General features: G+C 39.6%; 1 protein-coding gene and 1 long non-coding RNA gene across 11 annotated transcripts; both read left to right on the plus strand.

Annotated features, from left to right (window-relative positions):
- The first annotated feature begins 426 nt into the window (after positions 1-426).
- LOC120476271 (uncharacterized) lies at positions 427-7059 on the plus strand. 3 transcript variants are annotated; one of them, XR_016168562.1, is made up of 6 exons: positions 427-2052; positions 2750-2856; positions 4053-4543; positions 4631-4798; positions 4891-4954; positions 5053-7059. It is a non-coding gene; the product is annotated as an uncharacterized LOC120476271 (long non-coding RNA). The 3 variants fall into 3 exon arrangements; XR_016168561.1 differs by having other exon boundaries at positions 4053-4118; positions 4492-4798; XR_016168560.1 differs by having other exon boundaries at positions 4053-4798.
- A 6624-nt stretch (positions 7060-13683) lies between these two features.
- Positions 13684-19675, plus strand: LOC148981463 (murinoglobulin-2-like). Of its 8 annotated transcripts, XM_089131253.1 has the most exons (12): positions 13684-13809; positions 13883-13967; positions 14061-14169; positions 14293-14462; positions 14533-14594; positions 14699-14760; positions 14838-15050; positions 15126-15673; positions 15747-15831; positions 15899-16013; positions 16093-16213; positions 16322-19675. In XM_089131253.1, exons 9-12 carry the CDS (start codon positions 15803-15805, stop codon positions 16921-16923), a joined length of 867 nt encoding a protein of 288 aa, XP_088987379.1. In that variant the 5' UTR covers positions 13684-13809; positions 13883-13967; positions 14061-14169; positions 14293-14462; positions 14533-14594; positions 14699-14760; positions 14838-15050; positions 15126-15673; positions 15747-15802; the 3' UTR covers positions 16924-19675. The 8 variants fall into 7 exon arrangements, with proteins under 8 accessions (XP_088987379.1, XP_088987378.1, XP_088987386.1 ...); XM_089131252.1 differs by having other exon boundaries at positions 15126-15831; XM_089131257.1 differs by lacking the exon at positions 15747-15831 and having other exon boundaries at positions 15126-15296.
- The last annotated feature ends 3270 nt before the right edge of the window (positions 19676-22945 follow it).

The raw sequence follows: 22945 nt of genomic DNA on the forward strand, positions 1-22945 counted from the left end.
CACACACACACACACACACACACACACACACACACACACACACACACACACACACACACGAATACAAACTATGAAAATACAAAACAGCAATTAAGACTTATGTTTGAAACCACTATAACAGAAAGAGTGAATTAAATAAGCATTTTTTTCTACTTAAACAAGAAAACAAGTTTATTTTCTGAGAGTCCACGTGCAGAGTCGTTGCATAAGGGACATTCTAAAACGCTTAACGTGAAAAACGCTTAACGTGGCTTACTGTACTAAGACAGTGATATTAAAAGACCAAATTCAGTACACATCATATTAATAAACCATACTATGTATAAAAAAATAAGATGAGTCCAGGATATCAACACAACACGATTAATAACACGTTAAGCATTTTCTTCCCATACAAAACCGTTATGAGAAAACACTTAACGTGGCTTACTGTACCAAGACAGTGATATTAAAAGACCAAATTCAGTACACATCATATTAATAAACCATACTATGTATAAAAAAATAAGATGAGTCCAGGATATCAACGCAACACGATTAATAACACGTTAAGCATTTTCTTCCCATTGAAACCGTTATGAGAAAACGCTTAACGTGGCTTACTGTACCAAGACAGTGATATTAAAAGACCAAATTCAGTACACATCATATTAATAAACCATACTATGTATAAAAAAATAAGATGAGTCCAAGATATCAACACAACGCGATTAATAACACGTTAAGCATTTTCTTCCCATTGAAACCGTCATGAGAAAATGCTTAACGTGGCTTACTGTACTAAGACAGTGATATTAAAAGACAGATATAGAAAATTTGATGTGGCTGGACACCCATTGATGTGTAGGCCTATAAGCAAGACAGAGTTAAAGCAATGAGCTAAATTTCTCATTAAGCGTTTTCACAAGCGTTAATAATGCACAAAATAGATTCAGGATTTTTTTTTATTATGCTTACAAACAAACAAAGATGACAATCATAGCATACAATTACGTAACAAAATTGCAAACATATCTGTACAAAATATGATAACAAAAGGTACAGAGTCATCTTAACACAAGTACAAAAACAAAACAAAGAACATAAAAACTAAAAAAACAAAGAAGAAGAAAGAAAGAGAATTAGAAGAATTAGAGAAAAATAAATAAATAAATAAAATGAGGATCAAGAGAGCAAGATATTCTATACAAAATTTTATAGTAGGACTAACCAAATTAAAGTCATTACAAAATAAAAGTGTTTTTATTGCTTTCTTATTTACTGAGGATGAGATGGTGTTAAGGTACATTTCAAACTCTTTAAAAAAAAAAAACTATAAAAATTGGTTTGTTGTTGGAGAATTTACATTTATGGATATAGAATTTCCCAATAAAATAAATTAAATTGGTAACAAAGCAGGCTTTTTTATCGGGATCAGAGTCAAAGTATCCAAAAATAATGTCTTTAAAGGTTACTGATATATCTTGCTGGATATTATCTTTAATAAACTTGTCAATAGGCTACTTTCCCATAGTTGTTTAGTATAGAAACATGACCAAAATAAATGATAAACAGTTTCTGTGTGAACTTGGCAAAATGAGCATCTTGTGTCAATATTACTCTTATATTTAATCATGAAATATTTAGCTGGGTAAAATGTATTTATTATTTTGAAGGATACTTCTTTAACTTTATTTGTTAAAAAAATATTTTTGTGGTAAGGACCGAATCTTTTCCAAATTTACATTTTTAAATAATCTACTCCAGTATGAAATTACAGGAGAAACAGAAACTATATCTAAGAAAGAGGGATCTAACTTTATTATTTCTATCTTTTTTTCCTGAAAAACAAATAAATTCAGAATTCTACCTGGCTTCCCTTGTTTAATCCACAGCAACAGCAACACCAATCAACGATTGGTTGATTCAACGAAGACTTATCAACGATTGGTCGGCTACTAAGCTGCATACCACTTAATTAACCACACCCGTTTCTCACAGGAAAGGTGGCGGGTTTTCTACCTGCTGCTGATTGTTGTTAACAATCTTGATTGATTTCTTGTTCATTCAGAGGTATGTATGTTTAGTTTGATTTATGTTACAAAAGCTTGGATTTCAACTGATAATCGAATGATGTTTAGATGCATGAATCGTTTAAGCCTAATTAGAGAATGTTTTTGTTTTGTTTTGGGGTTTTTTTTACCAAAAATATGTGAGACATTGTGAAACTGGGATATGAATTAAACTTTTGATTTTATATATAGCCTTTTAGTTTCATATTTACATTAAAATATCAGCCTTTAAATTGCAGCTTGATGCATGGATGGATGAATATTAAACCATTTAATATAATTTAATGTCTAAATACATATGAACATGTCATACTGTACTTCAAATTTGAAGCAGATGCTTTATAGATAGGTATTAAACTACATAATATAGTTTCATGTCTGCATATGGCATACCCTTCAAATTTGAAGCATTTGCTTTATAGATAGATAGATAGATAGATAGATAGATAGATAGATAGATAGATAGATAGATAGATAGATAGATAGATAGATATTCATACATAGAATATACATTATCTAAAGAACATATAACTAATAAATAATAATTATGTTAAAGAACAGAGACTCAAGAAAGAGAAAATGATAATGAACAAAAATTTATAGACAGGTAGACGGGAAACACTGGCGAGAGTGGCAGATGCAGCAAGGTGAAATGTGCATATAACCAGAGTGAATACTGACAGTTTATTGTGTTGTAGAAGATGGAGGAGATCGTGGATGACAGACGAAGCGCAAACACAGACAGGGAACCGGCGAGTAGAGTAACACAGGAGACAGGAGACATGGAGGACCAGGAAGACAGGAGGTAAGGTAACATATACTTGGTTTTAGCAGGAACAACAGGTAAGATAGTCTTAGCTCAAAACAAAACCAGACAAAGTGCCAGAGTGAGGTGTGTGCTTTTACACTGCAAAGGTGATCTTTGTGATTGGGTGGTGATGGAGCCTGGCTGTGTACGTACACACACACACACACACACACGTATATGAAAATGGTATACATTATCTATTCTATCTATCTGTATACTGCGTGCATATGTATTATTTATGATTTTCTGATCAGATTTTTCCCCCAAGCAAGCACATTTTACCAATTCCAAACCACATCAGTCTTAATAACTACTATCAATTTTGTATTTAATAATTTAAGTGATATATAATTGTTTATGAAGGCTGGAAGTGAAAACCGCATGTGCATAATTATTTAGCAGTTTTTTTACAGATAATATGAGCCAAAAAATAGATTTAAAAGGTGCTTGGGAAAATAATATTATCAGAAAATCAACTTGCATAATAATTAGGCACACAGTGTGTATGTATATATATATATATATATATATAATATCATTATTTATATATATATATATATATATATATATATATATATATATATAAATAATGATATTATTTATATATATATATATATATATATATATATATATATATATATGGAATAATAATAATTATATATATGTTTATATAATATTTATAAATATAATATATGTATTATAATATAATGTATTTAAATATAATATAATGTATTTATTTATATATATATATATATATATATATATATATATATATATGGAATAATATAATATATATTTTATAGTCTATTATTTCTTTTTTCTTTCTGGGGTATTTGCAACAGTTCACTATCAATTTTATTGATCATGAAAACCTCCACTTCATTCACAGTGTTAACACATTTCATTGTGTTGTTTCAAATTTGTTGCCTCAGGAACAGCACATAAGACATTTATGATAATCTGTGCAAGCAACAACTAACCGGTCAGCTGATGGTGTGCATTTAAGGTGGAACCACCTTCGGCAAATAATGCACAAGATATAGTCATCTCTGTGCTTTGGGTCACCCTTACACGTTGAGGTTAAACAGAGAGTCCAATCTTTGCTGTTTGGGTCTAGTCTTTTCAAGGTACCAGTGTAATCTGCTTTGCTTACATGTACTGTTTGTGTGACTGCCTGTACTTCTTTTTTAAAGCATTGCAGTTTTTCGTGTGAGAGTCCTGCCCTTCTGACCTTTGGAGGCTCATACTGTTCAATAAGGGTATGAATCCACATTCTTGCCTTGACACTGTTGACTGGACCTAATGGTGTGTTGTCAATGATAGCACAAGCATTCACTACAGTGAAGACACCGCAGTCATACCCATTTCCTTGTTGTGGAGTATTCACCACATCTGAAGTTTTCCAGTCAGAAGCCTGAAAGGTTTCTGTTGCTGAAGTGTACATGCAAGCTACTACTTTCATTAGTTTTGGAGCAGCATGCTTCAAAGTTTTAAGACTGTGGATTGAATTGAACACTGAGATTTCTCGCTCTCTGAAATTTACAGTGGCAAGAACCCAGTGATAACCACAGCCAGTAATGTCAGTGTTGAAGGGTATTATGATTAGATCATAATTTAGAGCCTTTTTTGCAGCACAAAACTGCAAAATTGGAGTAAAGTCTTCTAGTGCAGCTAGCTGGTAAAGGTATGTGGGTACACATAGAATTGAGTCTGACTTTTTTTGTTGGTGAATGAAGACATTAATTGCCTGCTCAATTGTTTCCCCTTCAAGCCAGGTCATTGGAGATAGACAGCGGCTTTTGGGAGAGACCTTTGCCCAGTCATGAATGTCATTGATGCCCATCCAAGGAGCAAAGGAATCCCCTGCACTGTTTGGTGTAGATACTCTGGAAAGATGTGGTTCTAGAGGCAGACTGTCACCATTTGAAAGCCAAAACTGGTAAGTGTTGTCCTCTTTTTCAGGTTGTGAAGGCACATTTGACAATGTAGCTTTATCAGAACACTCCTGCTCTGTATTTTTTTTATTTTCAGCATTCAAAGAAATTGATGGCATGCTGTCCACCAAAGAGGCGGATTCATATGAGCACCCAAACTGGCAAGTATCTTTCCCAGCATCAGTCTGTGGTGGCTCCTTAGACAGAGCAGCTGTATCGGAAGACTTATTTTGATCTTTTGTTTTGTCCTCGTTTTCAGCATCCATTGGAATTTGTGGAATGTTGTCTACCAGAGAGTCAGGCAATGAAGACAGTAAAGAGTCTGGTGCTGGGTTCACCATATAATCATAATCTTTTGTTCTGGGTTTTTTCCGGCCCGATTTTGTTTCATTGCCTCTCCCTCTCTTCCGCATCACTGAGAGGCTGTATGTTCGATTTGTAGCAAAGTGAAGCCCCGTAGCCATTTCTACTGCAAAAATGTGGTAGCATTTTCCAGTGCTGGGACAAGAGCATAATGCACCATTTGCAGTATTCCGAACTACATGTACTGATTCGTTTGAGGGACTTTTCACGACAAACACTTTCAATGATGGATTTAGACTCACCAGATTTCAATGACTGTCTTGGCCAAAGATGTCTGAGAAGACAGAAGTTTCACTCCTTCAACTTTGCATGGCTCATTTTCTGTGTTGGTCTTTATTCTTTTGATGATTTCTTCCAAAGGAAGAAAAGGGGGCATTTTCACATCCGTCACTGCTACACTGAGGTTCTGCTTCATTGCATAATTTCCCAAGCCACATTTTGCCCTCTGAAATTCAAATAAAAAGTATGACTGCATGTAGTACAGTGAGAGCACCATTGCGTCCACTGGAAGTTCTCGCCATTCATTTTGGGATTTTATCATTTTGTTGATGCTCTCACTTATATTGTTTGTTGGTGTTTTGTCTTTAAATGCACAGAATTGTTTGGTGTAGTATGCAGCCATGTTTTCACAAATGTCTGCTTTCAGGTGATGGTCAAAGTAGCAGAGGAATCCTTCTGACCATACTTTTCCGAAGGCATCATAGCGGGCATCAAACTCATCTGGACAGGAGGAATCAATGAGCTGCTCAACATGGTCTTTTAGGACCTTCACATCATCCCTTTTCCCCCCATGTGTCTTAACCCAATATTCCACATCTCGCAAGATGTGGTTGCGGCAGAACACTACACTTAGATTGGGAAAGTTTTTTTTCAAAGCACCTACAATTCCTTTCTCCCTGTCAACTGTCACTGGTATCTTTTGGTATTTTTTTGAGTCCATTCCCAGCTTTCCAAAAATCTCAGTCAGAAATTTCTCATGGTGTTGCATGAATTTACGTTCATGTAGCATGAAGCCAACTGGATACACTGGGTCATTGACCAGTGCAGTGTTTCTCATAGCCAGCACAGACACATAAAAATCCCCCATTTGAAATGTTGTGTCATAACTAATCATTTGTGGGTACTCAAACCTCACTGATTCATCTAAGTTTGCACATGCCAAATCAACAATGTCTGTCATGCCAGCATAAACAAGAAGGTCCGGGAACGTTGTAATGTTCCATATGAAACCTGGTAGTTGGTATGCCAATTCATGCAAACTAAACAGTTCATCTCGTGATATTCGTTGGTTGCATCTTTGTGCATATACTGTGTTCTGGACTTGTTTAAGGTTTCGTGGTGTGTTTACTGCCATGTGCTCCAGATTAACACTGCCTGTTTTAGCAAGGACAGTTTTGTAGATGTTTGACGGGGCTTGACCGTGATCGTTTAAAAGTATGTTCGAGAAAACTTCTTTTTTGGAGGGAATAAATACTCGGTCCGTTTTGGCATTTCCATGCTTTCGTGGTACATATACGGTCTCATTTCCCAGGTAATGAATCAAATAGGATTTTTTTTCCTCATTAACAAGAGAGTAAACGCACTTCCTGAATTCTGAGGAGGTGCCTTTTTCACATTCACCAGCTCTAATGTGATAGTAGCGTTTTAAAACCCTTCCCCCATACTTTCTGATGTTGTGATAATTTGAACCCTTCTGCTTCCACATCATTTGATCAAACCTAAAGTCCATGTTAGGTTTATCTGACTGTGAACTTGTGTAAAGGAACACATCACCACCCTTTGGATGTAATGGTGGTTCGGTGGAAATTAACTCCTTGTATTTTTCAACATCATCTAGAATTGCTTCTGCTTCTTTAAGTGTAAACTCTGACTGTCTTTGCATTAAAGTCATTTTTTATATTCACCTGTGTCAATGTGAATATACAATAAAGGGGGAAAAAAGACAAAACAAACAAATACAACAAAATATAAAATACTATACTATAATATAATATACTATAATATTAGTAATAATATAATATACTATAATATAATATTATATAATATATGTATATTAAGAATACCCTGGTAATTAGAATGACACCAGTGAAAATGAGTTGTAGCCTTTAAAAAGGCTTTTTATAAAGAAATTTCGATTCCAAAAATCTGAACTTAATGATCTATACAGCGACTAGCAAGGTGACTGCACAAATGACAGTTTGTGGTGTCAGTGCCACTGACATTGCCTTATATATACCTACAAATGACAGTTACACGGATTTCAAAAGATTACATTGTGTGGTGATTGGACATCCAAAAACAAAGATTTGTGATTGGTTGTAGGCAACCTTGTCCTCTAAAATGGGGCGTGTTCACAAAAGGCCGTTGAAGGGGATTTTTTTTTTTTTTTTACTCCGCAACGTTTTCTTATGGTTTTCTATGGGAGGAAAATGCTTAACATGTAATTAAACACGTTGCGTTGATATTCTGGACTCATCTTATTTTTTTATACATAGTATGGTTTATTAATATGATGTGTACTGAATTTGGTCTTTTAATATCACTGTCTTGGTACAGTAAGCCACGTTAAGCGTTTTCTCATGATGGTTTCAATGGGAAGAAAATGCTTAACGTGTTATTAATCGCGTTGTGTTGATATCTTGGACTCATCTTATTTTTTTATACATAGTATGGTTTATTAATATGATGTGTACTGAATTTGGTCTTTTAATATCACTGTCTTGGTACAGTAAGCCACGTTAAGCGTTTTCTCATAACGGTTTTCTATGGGAAGAAAATGCTTAACGTGTTATTAATCGCGTTGTGTTGATATTCTGGACTCATCTTATTTTTTTATACATAGTATGGTTTATTAATATGATGTGTACTGAATTTGGTCTTTTAATATCACTGTCTTGGTACAGTAAGCCACGTTAAGCGTTTTCTCATAGGTTTTCTATGGGAAGAAAATGCTTAACGTGTTATTAATCGCGTTGTGTTGATATTCTGGACTCATCTTATTTTTTTATACATAGTATGGTTTATTAATATGATGTGTACTGAATTTGGTCTTTTAATATCACTGTCTTGGTACAGTAAGCCACGTTAAGCGTTTTCTCATGATGGTTTCAATGGGAAGAAAATGCTTAACGTGTTATTAATCGCGTTGTGTTGATATCTTGGACTCATCTTATTTTTTTATACATAGTATGGTTTATTAATATGATGTGTACTGAATTTGGTCTTTTAATATCACTGTCTTGGTACAGTAAGCCACGTAAGCGTTTTCTCATGGTTTCAATGGGAAGAAAATGCTTAACGTGTTATTAATCGCGTTGTGTTGATATCTTGGACTCATCTTATTTTTTTATACATAGTATGGTTTATTAATATGATGTGTACTGAATTTGGTCTTTTAATATCACTGTCTTGGTACAGTAAGCCACGTTAAGCGTTTTCTCATGATGGTTTCAATGGGAAGAAAATGCTTAACGTGTTATTAATCGCGTTGTGTTGATATCTTGGACTCATCTTATTTTTTTATACATAGTATGGTTTATTAATATGATGTGTACTGAATTTGGTCTTTTAATATCACTGTCTTGGTACAGTAAGCCACGTTAAGCGTTTTCTCATAACGGTTTTGTATGGGAAGAAAATGCTTAACGTGTTATTAATCGCGTTGCGTTGATATTCTGGACTCATCTTATTTTTTTATGGTTTATTAATATGATGTGTACTGAATTTGGTCTTTTAATATCACTGTCTTGGTACAGTAAGCCACGTTAAGCGTTTTCTCATAACGGTTTTGTATGGGAAGAAAATGCTTAACGTGTTATTAATCGTGTTGCGTTGATATCCTGGACTCATCTTATTTTTTTATACATAGTATGGTTTATTAATATGATGTGTACTGAATTTGGTCTTTTAATATCACTGTCTTGGTACAGTAAGCCACGTTAAGCGTTTTCTCATGACGGTTTCAATGGGAAGAAAATGCTTAACGTGTTATTAATCGCGTTGTGTTGATATCCTGGACTCATCTTATTTTTTTATACATAGTATGGTTTATTAATATGATGTGTACTGAATTTGGTCTTTTAATATCACTGTCTTGGTACAGTAAGCCACGTTAAGCGTTTTCTCATAACGGTTTTGTATGGGAAGAAAATGCTTAACGTGTTATTAATCGTGTTGCGTTGATATCCTGGACTCATCTTATTTTTTTATACATAGTATGGTTTATTAATATGATGTGTACTGAATTTGGTCTTTTAATATCACTGTCTTGGTACAGTAAGCCACGTTAAGCGTTTTCTCATAACGGTTTTCTATGGGAAGAAAATGCTTAACGTGTTATTAATCGCGTTGTGTTGATATTCTGGACTCATCTTATTTTTTTATACATAGTATGGTTTATTAATATGATGTGTACTGAATTTGGTCTTTTAATATCACTGTCTTGGTACAGTAAGCCACGTTAAGCGTTTTCTCATGATGGTTTCAATGGGAAGAAAATGCTTAACGTGTTATTAATCGCGTTGTGTTGATATCTTGGACTCATCTTATTTTTTTATACATAGTATGGTTTATTAATATGATGTGTACTGAATTTGGTCTTTTAATATCACTGTCTTGGTACAGTAAGCCACGTTAAGCGTTTTCTCATGACGGTTTCAATGGGAAGAAAATGCTTAACGTGTTATTAATCGCGTTGTGTTGATATCCTGGACTCATCTTATTTTTTTATACATAGTATGGTTTATTAATATGATGTGTACTGAATTTGGTCTTTTAATATCACTGTCTTGGTACAGTAAGCCACGTTAAGCGTTTTCTCATAACGGTTTTCTATGGGAAGAAAATGCTTAACGTGTTATTAATCGCGTTGTGTTGATATTCTGGACTCATCTTATTTTTTTATACATAGTATGGTTTATTAATATGATGTGTACTGAATTTGGTCTTTTAATATCACTGTCTTGGTACAGTAAGCCACGTTAAGCGTTTTCTCATAACGGTTTTGTATGGGAAGAAAATGCAACGTGTTATTAATCGTGTTGCGTTGATATCCTGGACTCATCTTATTTTTTTATACATAGTATGGTTTATTAATATGATGTGTACTGAATTTGGTCTTTTAATATCACTGTCTTGGTACAGTAAGCCACGTTAAGCGTTTTCTCATAACGGTTTTCTATGGGAAGAAAATGCTTAACGTGTTATTAATCGCGTTGTGTTGATATTCTGGACTCATCTTATTTTTTTATACATAGTATGGTTTATTAATATGATGTGTACTGAATTTGGTCTTTTAATATCACTGTCTTAGTACAGTAAGCCACGTTAAGCGTTTTTCACGTTAAGCGTTTTAGAATGTCCCTTGCATAACGATAATTTACTTGGACTTATGGAGAGCTATAGGCCTATAAAAAAGCTTTTGATGACAAAACTCGATCACATAATTCTTTTATATTTATTTGCATCAATCCTTGGCGAGAGGCGTAGCGTGCCAGCTACTGGGTCCCTCTGCTGGCTTGTTTTTGCATTGAGCTTCGCAGGTGCACGGAGTTCAATTAAGACAGACATAAAATAATACAATAAAATATTTCCTAAAATAAATTTGTTTTTAAATATAAAGTACAAATATATTATTTAATTGAAAAATGTCCATAGCAGAATTTCAGATGTTATTGAATTTCAAGTGGCGCAAAAAGTGGGTATGCGCTATATGCGGCGCATAGGGGCGCAGCACAATGGGGGGCGCCAAAGCGATGGTAAAAAAAAAAAAAAAATTATATATATGCTATATTGTATTTCTATATGTAGCTGCCGTTGTGCGTTCCAAATCATTTCTGCATTCCTTCAATGTTATATAAAATTTTAGAGGACTAACAGGCTAGAGTAGGCGCCCTCATGGAGAAGGGGGGCGGGTAATATCGCGAGCGAGCGGGGGGCGCCGTGAGCGCTGAGCGAGCAGGTAGGCTACAAGTAGTGAGTTCAGTTGTCGTCGAAAAAGATGGATAAAACAAAATGCTGTGGGGCTAAAAATAGAAAAAGAAAGAGAGAAAAGGAGATGGCATGTAAATTGAAATAACTGCATGCATTGCTGAAAGCCAACAGGTAGGATTTAAAATGTAACATCCAGGCATGTAGGCCATCTATATCTCGGTGGCCATCGGGACTACCGGGAGATTCCCGCTGGGCCGACGTGCTTTTCAGCCAATACATTTAATCCTTTTTTAATTTATTTGTCTTAACGGCCCACAAAACTCATACATTTGTTGTTTGTTTTTGTTTTGTTTTTGCTTAATTGGCGGCGCTGTGCTGGTGTAATGCATTGGTCAAAAAAAGTCAGCTTTAGTTTTTTTTTTTTCTGACACACTGGCCCATGAAACGTGTCGCTTATGAAGTATAGAAATTAGTGCAAAACTAATTATGAAAGTTTCCTTTATTTTTCTGTGCATTTGTTTTACAATAGCCTTTATGGCTATTACTATCATGGAATTAATATTATAACTATTATTATGTAGTAGTGTAATGTAGACAGACACTAATTAAAAGAGGTTCAAATTTTTCTTTGTTTAATTTGCACCCTGAATATGGGTTGGAGCTTTTAATTTTGAAGTCTCAAAGTGCACCAGACTGCTGAATTTAACATTACAGAACAAAAAATGTTCTTACGGGGGAGCATGCCCCCGAACCCCCCTACAGAAACAGAGGTCCACCTACCACAGTTTTACCTAAAGTCCTGTGAGAAACACTGGTATTGCTGTTCCAATGGAGCTTATACATTTTTCAAATTCTATAGTATTGATATGGCAACTAGAAAATTCGTCCGCTAACCTCCATAATGTGTCGTGTTTCAAATCAATGCCAGTTGGAGCTCCTAATCAAATGATAACATTAATTACTGCCAGGTGGTGTTTAATTAGTTGAATTAACGAGATGAATGCGTTCCTGACATATTAGAGTCTGAAGAGTGGCTTGATAAGGGTTAGTCTTGGGTGATCTGTCCTCATGGCTGTGAGGGAGATTTGTGTTTGGAAGAAGCTCATTTTCACCCTTTTTCTCTTTGCTGTTGATGGACTTAAAGAACCAGGTAAGTACCAGCTTTGAAGTAAACAGAAGCATTCTGTTTTTGTGTCAAAGTTGTTTACTAAACTTTACAGATGGTGAAAATAAGCTTTGTGAACCATTGAAGCTTTCCTTTAACACCATTACTACTCTTGGTTTGTTTGCCATCCAGTGATCAAATGGATGATAGTCATGTGTTTTTTTTTTTTTTTGTTTCCCCTTTCCTAACCTTGATCATTCCTAACAGATATCCGTGACTCGTTTTGATAAGACTCCAATTGTGAACAAAGTGACAGCGTCGATATAGCTCCAGCAGTGCAGATTCTGGTCTACAGCGGTCTTCCCAGTGAGAATGTTGCTGTGCTCTCTTACCACCCTTGACTCCAGCGTGGACCTCGGCCATTCAGCCTCCCTCTGTTGGACATTACATCTTCTTCGCCATGGACTTTCTGCCCTACGGCTCTCCACCTCTTTCGCCTTTGACTAGCTCCGCCCTCCCTCAGGTTCCACCTCCATCTATGGTTGCTGCAGCTCAGCCTCTAACCTAGGATCGCTGCTTCCACTTCAGGGGGTCGGCGCTGTGGCCTAGTCGCGGTCGCCTAGGTCTTTGTGTCTCACTGCCTCATCGCTTCTCTGGCTACGTGGTGTGCTCCACCTCCATCACCTCTGGTAAGCCCCTTGGTAGTGTTGGGACTCTTCACTCCATGGCTACTCCATTCTGCGACGCCACTGTGGGAAGCAGTCCTGACTGTGGGCTGAGTCTCCGTCAGCCCTTCCCTGCTCAAGGCCATACCCCTGGCTGTCACCACCATCTGCACCAAGCCGTCCAAAGCCGTCCGTCTGCCCGCCCAAGCCGTCCGTCCGCCCGCCCGCCCAAGCCGTCCGTCCGTCCGCCCGCCCGCCCGCCCGCCCAAGCCGTCCGTCCGTCCGCCCGCCCGCCCAAGCCGTCCGTCCGCCCGCCCGCCCAAGCCGTCCGTCCGCCCGCCCGCCCGCCCAAGCAGTCCGTCCGTCCGCCCGCCCGCCCAAGCCGTCCGATCCGCCCGCCCGCCCAAGCCGTCCGATCCGCCCGCCCGCCCAAGCCGTCCGTCCGCCCGCCCCGCCCAAGCCGTCCGTCCAACCGTCCGTCCGCCCGCCCAAGCCGTCCGTCCGTCCGTCCGTGCGCCCGCCCGCCCAAGCCGTCCGTCCATCCGCCCGCCCAAGCCGTCCGTCCACAGTCAGGACTGCTTCCCACGGCGGCCATCCGTCCGTAGTTGGAGGAAAGGTTGGTGCAGGTGATGGTGACAGCCAGGGGGATGGCCTTGAGCAGGGAAAAGCTGACGGAGACCCAGCCCACAGTTAGGACTGCATCCCACGGTGGCGTCGCAGAATGGAGTAGTCATGGAGTGAAGAGTCCCAACATTACCAAGGGGATTACCGGAGGTAATGGAGGTGGAGCACAGCACGTAGCTAGAGAAGCGATGAGGCAGTGAGACGCAAAGACCTAGGCGACTGCGACTAGGCCGCGGTGTCGCAGAATGGAGTAGCCATGGAGTGAAGAATGCCAACACTAGTCTCCCAAGTCTTGAAAAGAGAGACCAAGAGGTGAAAAAATACGCAAGTAAGTTGTTGTGTAAGGGCAGTTCAATGACAAATCTGAGGCCTTAATCTAAAGCACTTTGTTTCTGGTTTAGTTTTGCCCAAGTTTGACATGACCGTAAACACACCGCAGACCTACAGCATTGCAGTTATGGGACTAAAAGTTGAGTCTTGTGCCAAGTGAGTGATGCTTTATTTTCTTGTCTTGTGGTTGGTCAGTTCTTTATCTTGTTATGATGTTTCCCAGATATACATATATATATCTCCTACCAGATGAATGCCACTCTTACTGTTGATGCGTCAGTGTTTTTCAACACCAAATTTGAGGACCAAATGCAAGACACATTTCTTGTAAATGTGAATGTTACTGAGGAGGGAACAGGTGAGCTATTGGCTGATCTGAACCATGTACTCTTTATCATCTTTACAAGACATGCACTTTAAGCCACAAAGTTGATATTCTTCGATATTCTTCTTCACTGTTTGTTTGTGCGTTCTCTCGCAGATGTAATGGTGTCAAAATCTGCAATGGTGTCCTTTACAAACAAAGCTGTATATCTCTTGGAGGGGAGCAACTGGCCCAACAAACTGCTGTTTAATCTAACCACAATCAAGAATGGACGGGCTGGGTTCTCCATAAACAGTGCTAATCTTAAGGCTGATCTGAATCTGGTGGTACGACTTGTATTTTGTAAAACTTAAGACTTTCTCTAACATGATACTGATTAAGTTTGATCTTCCCCAGGCGAGTGCTAATCCAGAGGTTTTTTATGGTTATAAATCGCCATACTTCACTACAGATACAAGGTTTGTACAGCTTCTCCTACCTGTTTCTCCCGACAACCTATTGTTTAGTGAACTGACTGTAGTGAAGCTCAATCAGCCGCTCAAATGTGGTGTTTCATTTCCAGTGACCGTGGAGTATTCATTTGTTGGAGAGGCTGGTAGCTACAGTGCTGACATAATCTATAGGGTGAGTGGACATAACTTTTGTAGTTAAGTTTGCTGGTCTGTTTGTTCCGCAACTTGCACACCTATGTCTTCTGTCAGGTTTTATCCAAAGGAGTGATTGTCCTCCATGGATTTCAGACGGTTAAAGCAAAGGCTGGTGATGCAGTCACAAGTGGCTCTGTGACGTTCCAGTTGTCTGTCAGCGTCGATATGGCTCCAGTAGTGCAGATTCTGGTCTACAGCGTTCTTCCCAGTGAGAATATAGTTGCTGGTAGTGTGCCGTTTGACACCGATCTGTATTTGCAGAATCAGGTACTGTATGATGTGGCTATTTTTCAATTTGGTAATGTTGGTGTATGTCCTACAGCGTGTTGGTCCTTGTTCCAGGTGTCTCTGCAGTTTTCTCCAGCTACGGCTGTTCCTGCGGATGGAAACGTTCTGATGGTTTCTGCTCAAGCAGGATCTCTGCGTGGCCTCAGTGCTGTAGATCAGAGCGTCCGGATCATGGAGCCAGGAAGACGTCTGAGTGAAGCACACAGACAGCCTTTCAGCAATCAGGTTTTTTGTTTGGGCATTTAATCTGAATATTTCAGTGTGTGGCACTTCTAATTAGAATGCCACTTCAGTTTACCCCAGTGTCTGAAGTACAAGGGCCTGAATTTTTATTGCAACTTCAGTGTCGGTACGTCTGTTAGTTTGATTCTTGCTCTAGAAATTGGTAAATGACTTAAAGATAAAATGAAAAAAATGTAGGCTTTTAATATAACGGTCGGAAGTCCGTGCGTGCGTGCGTGCTTGCGTGCGTCTGTCCGTGCGTGCGTGCGTCCGTCTGTCCGTCCATCAGACACAAAGACCTAGGCGCCGCAGAATGGAGTAACCATGGAGTGAAGAGTCCCAGCACTAGTCTCCCAAGTCTTTGAGGTCCAAAAAATACGGTAAGTTGTTGTGTAAGGGAAGTTCAATGACAGATCTGGGGCCTTAATCTAAAGCGCTTTGTTTCTGGTTTAGTTTTGCCCAAGTTTGACGTGACCGTAAACGCACCGCAGACCTACAGCGTTGCAATTATGGGACTGAAAGTTGAGTCTTGTGCCAAGTGAGTGATGATTTATTTTCTTGTCTTGTGGTTGGTCAGTTCTTTATCTTGTTATGATGTTTCCCAGATATACATATGGCCAACCTGTACCTGGTCAAGCCTTAGTGGAAGTGTGCCGTGATCCATTTCCACACAGTCTGCTACATAATTTGACCAGACCGTGCCTGACTCAAACCGCAAAGGTGTGTGACTCCTGCCTTACTGCTGAGGTTTTTTCTTTTGCCTGTGGTTGACTTAATTGTATCTTTGTTCTCCTACCAGATGAATGCCACGGGCTATGCCTCTCTCACTGTTGATGCGTCAGTGTTTTTCAACACCAAATTTGAAGACCAAATGCAATACACATTTCTTGTAAATGTGAATGAAACTGAGGAGGGAACAGGTGAGCTATTGGCTGATCTGAACCATATACTCTATCATCTTTACAAGACATGCACTTTAAGTCACAAAGTTAATATTCTTCTCTGTTTGTTTGGACTTTCTCTCGCAGATGTAATGGTGTCAAAATCTGCAATGGTGTCCTTTACTAACAAAGCTCTATATCTCTTGGAGGGGAGCAACTGGCCCAACAAACCGCCGCGGCCAATGCCCTGTACTCGGACTTCTCCAAGGCGAAGAATTTATGCAGATCAGAGAGTTCTCTCCTCAAGTCCATATACAGCAGCCACTGAGGGCAGGCCAGTTCTGCCTAGAGATCAAGACGATCCAACTCAGCCCATGAGGGCACTGCCTGTAGATTCACGAGGTGACGTTCTGCATTCTCATTCTGTCAGTCACAAAGAGATTGATTATCTCACTGACAACCTAGGAGACCTGAGACTACCAGGCTCAGCAACTCTGCTAACTTCAAGTCATCCTTTCTCTTCTTATGAACCAACTCAATCCCAACACAAGCTAGCCCATCAAGAAGATGCTACATATCCTCAACCTGGTATTAGGCACATAGATAGACCACGTGGTTACTACAAAACAGACCACAGAGGCCATAACATTATGTCCAATGACCAAAGAGATCGCAACCAATATCCCGCAGCCGCAGTTTATGCCTCAGGACTACAGTCAAGAGACAGCAGCTACGTATGGGACTTATAAAGATCAAAGTCTGAACTGCAAACCGGTCCGCTATTTCCCTTCCACTGAACTATATGGTTATCAGCAACCTTATCATGGGATTCCAGCTACAAGTCCAGTCTATTGAGATTAGAGACTTACTTCAAGGGATGCATTAGCTCACCGTGCACATGAGAGACATGCATATGAGAGACACTCAGACAGCTATGGTCAATCAGCTCCTAATCCGGCAGACAAATCAAGCTTCTTGACCCCACGACAGTACGCAGATTACGCTCAGCCTGAGACATATCAGCCATACCACCCAGTGCGCCCTCCTTCTCTTCCATATCCTCATGTAGAGCCCACCTACAGAGGTCCTATTCCCACCATTCCTCATTTTTTCAGTGAAGATCCCAGAGAGTTTGCACGACTCAAAATTGACTCAAAATTGCACTGGAGAATTTGCTACCTGCTGAGGCTACAGAACGTTTCAAGTACCAAATACTCGTTGATCATCTGAAACAGGAGAATGCCTTGCTCACTGCAGACTTGTACGTCAACGGCAGGTACCCATACACCAACACCATGAGGTCTCTAACTGCACTTTATGGTCAACCACATCAACTCGCACTACAAAGAATTGGAGAATTGATGGATGGCCCAAAAATCAGGAGTGGTGACACTAAATCTTTTAGACTGTTTGCCCTCAAAGTGCGTGCATTAGTTGGAATGCTGGACCAACTTGGAGCTAAAGGATGGACAGAGCTCAAATGTGGGTCACATGTTTAACGTCTCCTTGCCAAATTGCCTCATGATCTTAAAGCAAACTTCAGAAGGTTTGTTAACCCCATTCAGAACCCAGTTCCAACACTGATAGAACTCAGCGATTGGCTAGAATATGAGCTCAGAATACAAGAGGATGAGTCACAATACGTTTGTAATGTAAGCAGAGCCTACTCTCAGCCACAGAGAGAACAGCAAAGGAATTGCAAGCCGGTTCAACGATTTGCTACTGTCTTGCTTGGTGGAGAACAGAGTAAACCAGCAAGTGTTACAGCAGTCAAGAAGGAGAAACCAACAAAGTACTACCCCTTCTGCAACTGTGTGCAGCATTACTTCAATCAGTGCGCTAATTTCAAACTGCTGAATCAAGATCAAGTGGAGTCTTGGCTCAAGTCAAATCAGAAGTGCTCTAGGTGTGGCTGTGAGCACCAGATCTCACAATGTAATCTTAAAGCCAAATGCAAAGAATGTGAAAAGAGACATTTAAAAATACTGCATGACTTCAATGCCAAAGGTAAACATGAAACACAAGCTTCAGCAGAAAACAGTTGTCTTGTGAACTCAGAAGTAGAGACTTTGTATCTGGACAGACCAACTGCAGGCAGCAAAGTTCTTTTCAAGGTCAGCCGAGTGATCTTGAGAAATGGAGAGAAAGAACTTGACGCATGCGCTATATTGGATGACGGATCAGAGAGGACAATGTTACTGTATGAATCAGCACAGCAACTTGATCTTCAAGGACTTCCTGAAGATATAGCCCTCCGTACTGTGAGACAAGACATACGGGTTGTTCATTGGGCGGCTGTTTCATTCTCAGTACCTTCTGCATTTCAGCCAAACAAATCCTTCACCATTGAAAGAGCTTTTACAGCCAAAGAACTGAGCCTCGCAAAACACGCTTACCCTGTTAAGTTGCTGCAGAAGAAATGCAGAGATCTGCAAGGTCTGCCCATTCCCTCATTGCAGCAGGCTCAACCACTCTTACTCATTGGCTCAGATTATCCACATTTAATCACAGCTACAGAGCCAGTACGTCTCTGACCTCCTGGTGGTCCTGCCGCTGTGAAAACCAGACTCGTGTGGACTCTGCAGGGCCCGTCAAAATTCCTTGCCATTCATCTCTTACCTCAACAGTGTCTATTAACCTCCCCTTTGTCAGCAGAAGCCAAACTTTTTAACAATGTACAGAAATTGTGGCAAATGGACACACTTCCGTATAGGAGTGAGACGCAGAAGGCAAGACACAGAAGCGGTGCAAATCCTTGAGGAGAAAAACAATCAGGGTGGCAGTCGGAGACATTCAAAGTTATGCAACACCTCTCCACCAAAGAAGAAATCTTCCACCTTTGCAATCAGCTAAAGAAGCAGTAACAGCCCATTTAAGAAGCACAGAAAAACACCTTTTGCAGAACACAGATCTTGCTTCAGTGTATGTTAAAGAAGTGCAGAAACTTGAAAAGGCAGGCTATATCTCAAAGCTGATACCAGAGGAGACGGATAAAAGCCGATGGAATCAAGGTCCACAGTTCTTAACTCAGTCAGTTAGTTGATGGCCCAAACAGCCTCATGATGTTGTAAGCGATGACATCCAAGAAGACAGCAGTTATACTTTCTGTGGAGTGCTATCCTCCAGTCAAACTGATATCCCAGATATCTTTCGATACAATTCACTTCAAGATCTGATTAAGGCTACTGCTATTTCCCTTCATGGGGCGGCAGACGAAAGTGAACTCTCTGCTGACGACTATACACAAGCTGAACAGGAACTTCTGAGACGTGCTCAAGTTGAAAACTTGGATAGCCCAACTCCAGTTTTTCTTTTCTTTTTTCTAAAGGTCAAGCACTTAAAGGGTTAGTTCACCCAAAAATGAAAAAAAAAATTATATATTTATTAGAGATTGATTGATCTTGCAAAAGTGAGACAGCACCAGTATTTTCTTCTGCATGTCGCATACCCTGCTGGGTCAACAAAACAGCAAGTTTTTAATAAAAAAAACAGAGAATTGCATTGTCAAGTGTAAGAATTAATATTGTAATTAAGGTGTCATACAATGCAATCCGATGATACTATCAGCCTGTGAACGAAACAGGCATGAGCCCATTGACATAATTAAGTGCATTTCGAATTATTTTAATATCATATTACTAATCGTAATCCATGACATTACTGGCGCATGAAACTCTTCCAACGAAATTTAAACAGGCTATTTAATCTCCAAACCAAAATAGCTGAAACCATGAAAAGACTTGATTAGACTTTAACTTACCGGCCAGATAAGCACAGATGATAAGAGCAAGTATGTTATACCAACATTTAAGGGAGGAAATTGACAAACTTTCCACATATCAGCTTTTTAAGGCCTGAAATATAACTGTGAGTGCGCACTTTAAGGGTTCAACCAAAAATCCGGTCATTATTAAGGTGCTGCACTACCTTCTACAATAAAAAAAAAAAAATCTTTCTGATGAAAGTGACTACGTTTACATGCAGCCAATTTTCGGGTTATGGTCGGGTTAAGGTCACTTTTCGGGTTTCTGAAACATTAGGGATAAAGGGCAGAACTGGGACAAAAAATCGGCCCGGGCATTTTGGCCCAGACTGGCCCACTACATATGAACATAAACACAACTGAACTGTGGACACCCTTGAATATGTATACCAACAACTCCTATTAAAACCACCAACGCCATCTAATGAGTGAGATGAAATAACTATTAAGTTTAAAATACAATTCTCCAATTGCATTGGCAATACGCAACATACCAGTCTTTCTCACAAGATGTTTATAGTATTGGTCAGTGCACCTCTGTCCCTCTAGGGGGGAGGGGGGGAGGAGGAGGAGGGGGGGGGGGGAATGTTCGGGGGCATATTCAGTGTGCAAATTGAACAAAGAAAAACTCAAAACTCTTTTGACAGTTATGACAGTTATAGCCATATATTGTAAAACACATGCTCTGAAAAATAAAAGCAACTTTCATAATTAGCTTAGACCTAATTTCTGTAACTTGAAAGAGATATAAACACATTATCTTTTATTATGATGGAAACGGCATTCAGCTTTTATTTTGGCGGAAAACATGGTTTACAAACGGGTCTTATAATTAATTAATTAATTATAATTATAATTCTAGTAAAATGCGTAATTGTCAAATATGCAGACGTGGAAATAATGCATAACTGGGTGATGGGTTCCTCACAGGCTGCCCGGTGTTCTGAAAGTAGCCTAGTTCTGCTTACCACAGTTCTCTACACTCACTAATGTCTCTCGTGATCCCCCTCATCAGACACTGAAGGCAGTTTCTTTTTTTTTTTTTTTTTTTTTACGCCCTTTCTCTGCACATTCCTTGCGTTTCTTCTCCTTCGCTCTGACTATTTTGACAGATACTCACTGACACTGCACGCTCGCTCAGCCCAGAGGGGGAGGCGATTAAAGATGTGATTGGACCAGCCCAGTGTCAATCAAGAAAATAACCAATGGGCCGCTGATCTCCGTTTCATGGGCCGGTCTGTGAGAAATAACTTTTTTTGTCCGATGCGTTTCAACGGCACAAAGATCCCAGCGCCGCGGCCGCTAAAACTAAACGCAATGAGCCGCTGACACGAGTTGGATGGGCAGTTAAAAAAAAATTAAAGTTTGAGATGTATCCGCCCACCGGCCCACAAAGCACGTCGGCCCATCGGGCAAATGCCCGAATTGACCCTTCGCTAAGCCACGCCCGAAAACCGCCACTGGCCAATCATGTCTTAGCAACCGTAACTATGCACGGGAGGTCTGGCAAGCTTTCGAACGAGGGAACATGCTGAAGCATTGTGCGTATGGATTGTGCAAATCTGATACCGGTATACTAAAAGTTTTGACGGGGGAGAGGAATTGTTTTCCTTCCAGAAAATCTAAAAGCCAAGGGGAGAAATGATTGGCGTGATCTAGCATCTAGTGCGAGACCCATTCTGGTAAATGTCGACATGCTTAACAAAAACTGGTCATAATGATATTACGTAAAATAAGACGATTAAAAAGACAAGACAAAGGCTCGACTGACATACTTTAAAATATATTTCAGCATTTTGTTAATCGACGTACTAACGTTACCCCTTAACGTAACCCAATCCGATCGCGGCTCTCCCGGTATTAGTGTTATTCCACAAGATTTATTGATAAGCTGTTTGATTTATAATTATTAAGATTATTTTCACATACCCTGCTGTGTATGAACATAGAGTTGTTCCTCAATTTGTGTTTCCCATACGCTCACTCAGCGCGCTGCTGCTTGCGCTGGGACTATAACGTTAGGCTTTAACTTCAATTTTTAAGAAATTATTCTCTAATCGGTTGCATATAATGTCCTGAATATATCCCTCAAATGCATACTGTAGTCCCTTTTGTCTTGCTCTCAGATATTTCACTTGTTCGCCGAAAATTACTAATTATCTCATTGGGAATGTCTGACACCGGGTGCATCCACACTAGATGGGCCAGCCGTGAAAGCTTGACAGGCGTAGCAACAGTAACTAGGGAGGGCGGGGCTTAGCGAAGGGTCAATTGCCCGATGGCCATACAGTCCAGCCCTGGGGATAACCCGTTTACATGCGTGAGCAGAGAGAGTTTCTCCTGTATTGCAATATCCCGATGTAAACGGCGACGCGCGGTTAGCGTCTAGATGTAGGCCTACGGACAACCTTAAAGTCCCCGTGAAATCAAAATTGAACCTATTTACTTTGTAAGTGCATATTACTAGTCTTGTGGTGAACAATTAATCCGTGCAAGTAAATATATTTTAAAAAAAAATGTTTTATTGGTAATCTTTAATCAAAATCTGAAAAGTTACTTCCGGTCTGGAATGGTTTCTTTTTCTGATGACGTAGGTTTCACAGCTTGGGTGGGGCAGAGCCAACGGCTGGGGTGGGGAAACGCTTAACCACTCCCCTCAAACCGCTAGTTTGCTCTGATTTGTCGCTGGATACTCTATAAAGTCCAGAGTCAGTGGTTCTGGTGTGTGTGATGGTCAGAGATCCAGTCTTCTCATCCAGTGTCAGTCTGTCTCTGAATCTCTCAAAGTTATTTCCTTTGATTTTAGCTATGAGAGTGAGACTGTTGTGTCCAGTTCTCCAGGTTATCATTTCACCTGTCTGTATTTCAGTATCAGTGTTTAGAGTGACAGATTCTCCCTCAGTCACTGACACTGACTTCACGGCATCAACACCAAACGCTCCTGAACAACACACAGAAACAGTTTCTCAAAACGAAGCTTTTAGCCATATTTAAACTATTTGAACTAA

This window comes from Pimephales promelas, chromosome 5 (genome assembly GCF_988280905.1).
Source record: "Pimephales promelas chromosome 5, fPimPro1.hap1.1, whole genome shotgun sequence".
Classification (NCBI taxonomy): Eukaryota; Metazoa; Chordata; class Actinopteri; order Cypriniformes; family Leuciscidae; genus Pimephales; species Pimephales promelas.

What these genes read in the sequence shown, in the direction of transcription:
- LOC148981463 (XM_089131252.1), top strand. Translation starts at nt 15,803, where the DNA reads ATGGGACTGAAAGTTGAGTCTTGTGCCAA. An exon ending in AAAGTTGAGTCTTGTGCCAA is followed by an intron (nt 15,832 to 15,898) that starts GTGAGTGATGAT and finishes GATGTTTCCCAG; the next exon opens with ATATACATATGGCCAACCTG. An exon ending in TGAAACTGAGGAGGGAACAG is followed by an intron (nt 16,214 to 16,321) that starts GTGAGCTATTGG and finishes TTTCTCTCGCAG; the next exon opens with ATGTAATGGTGTCAAAATCT.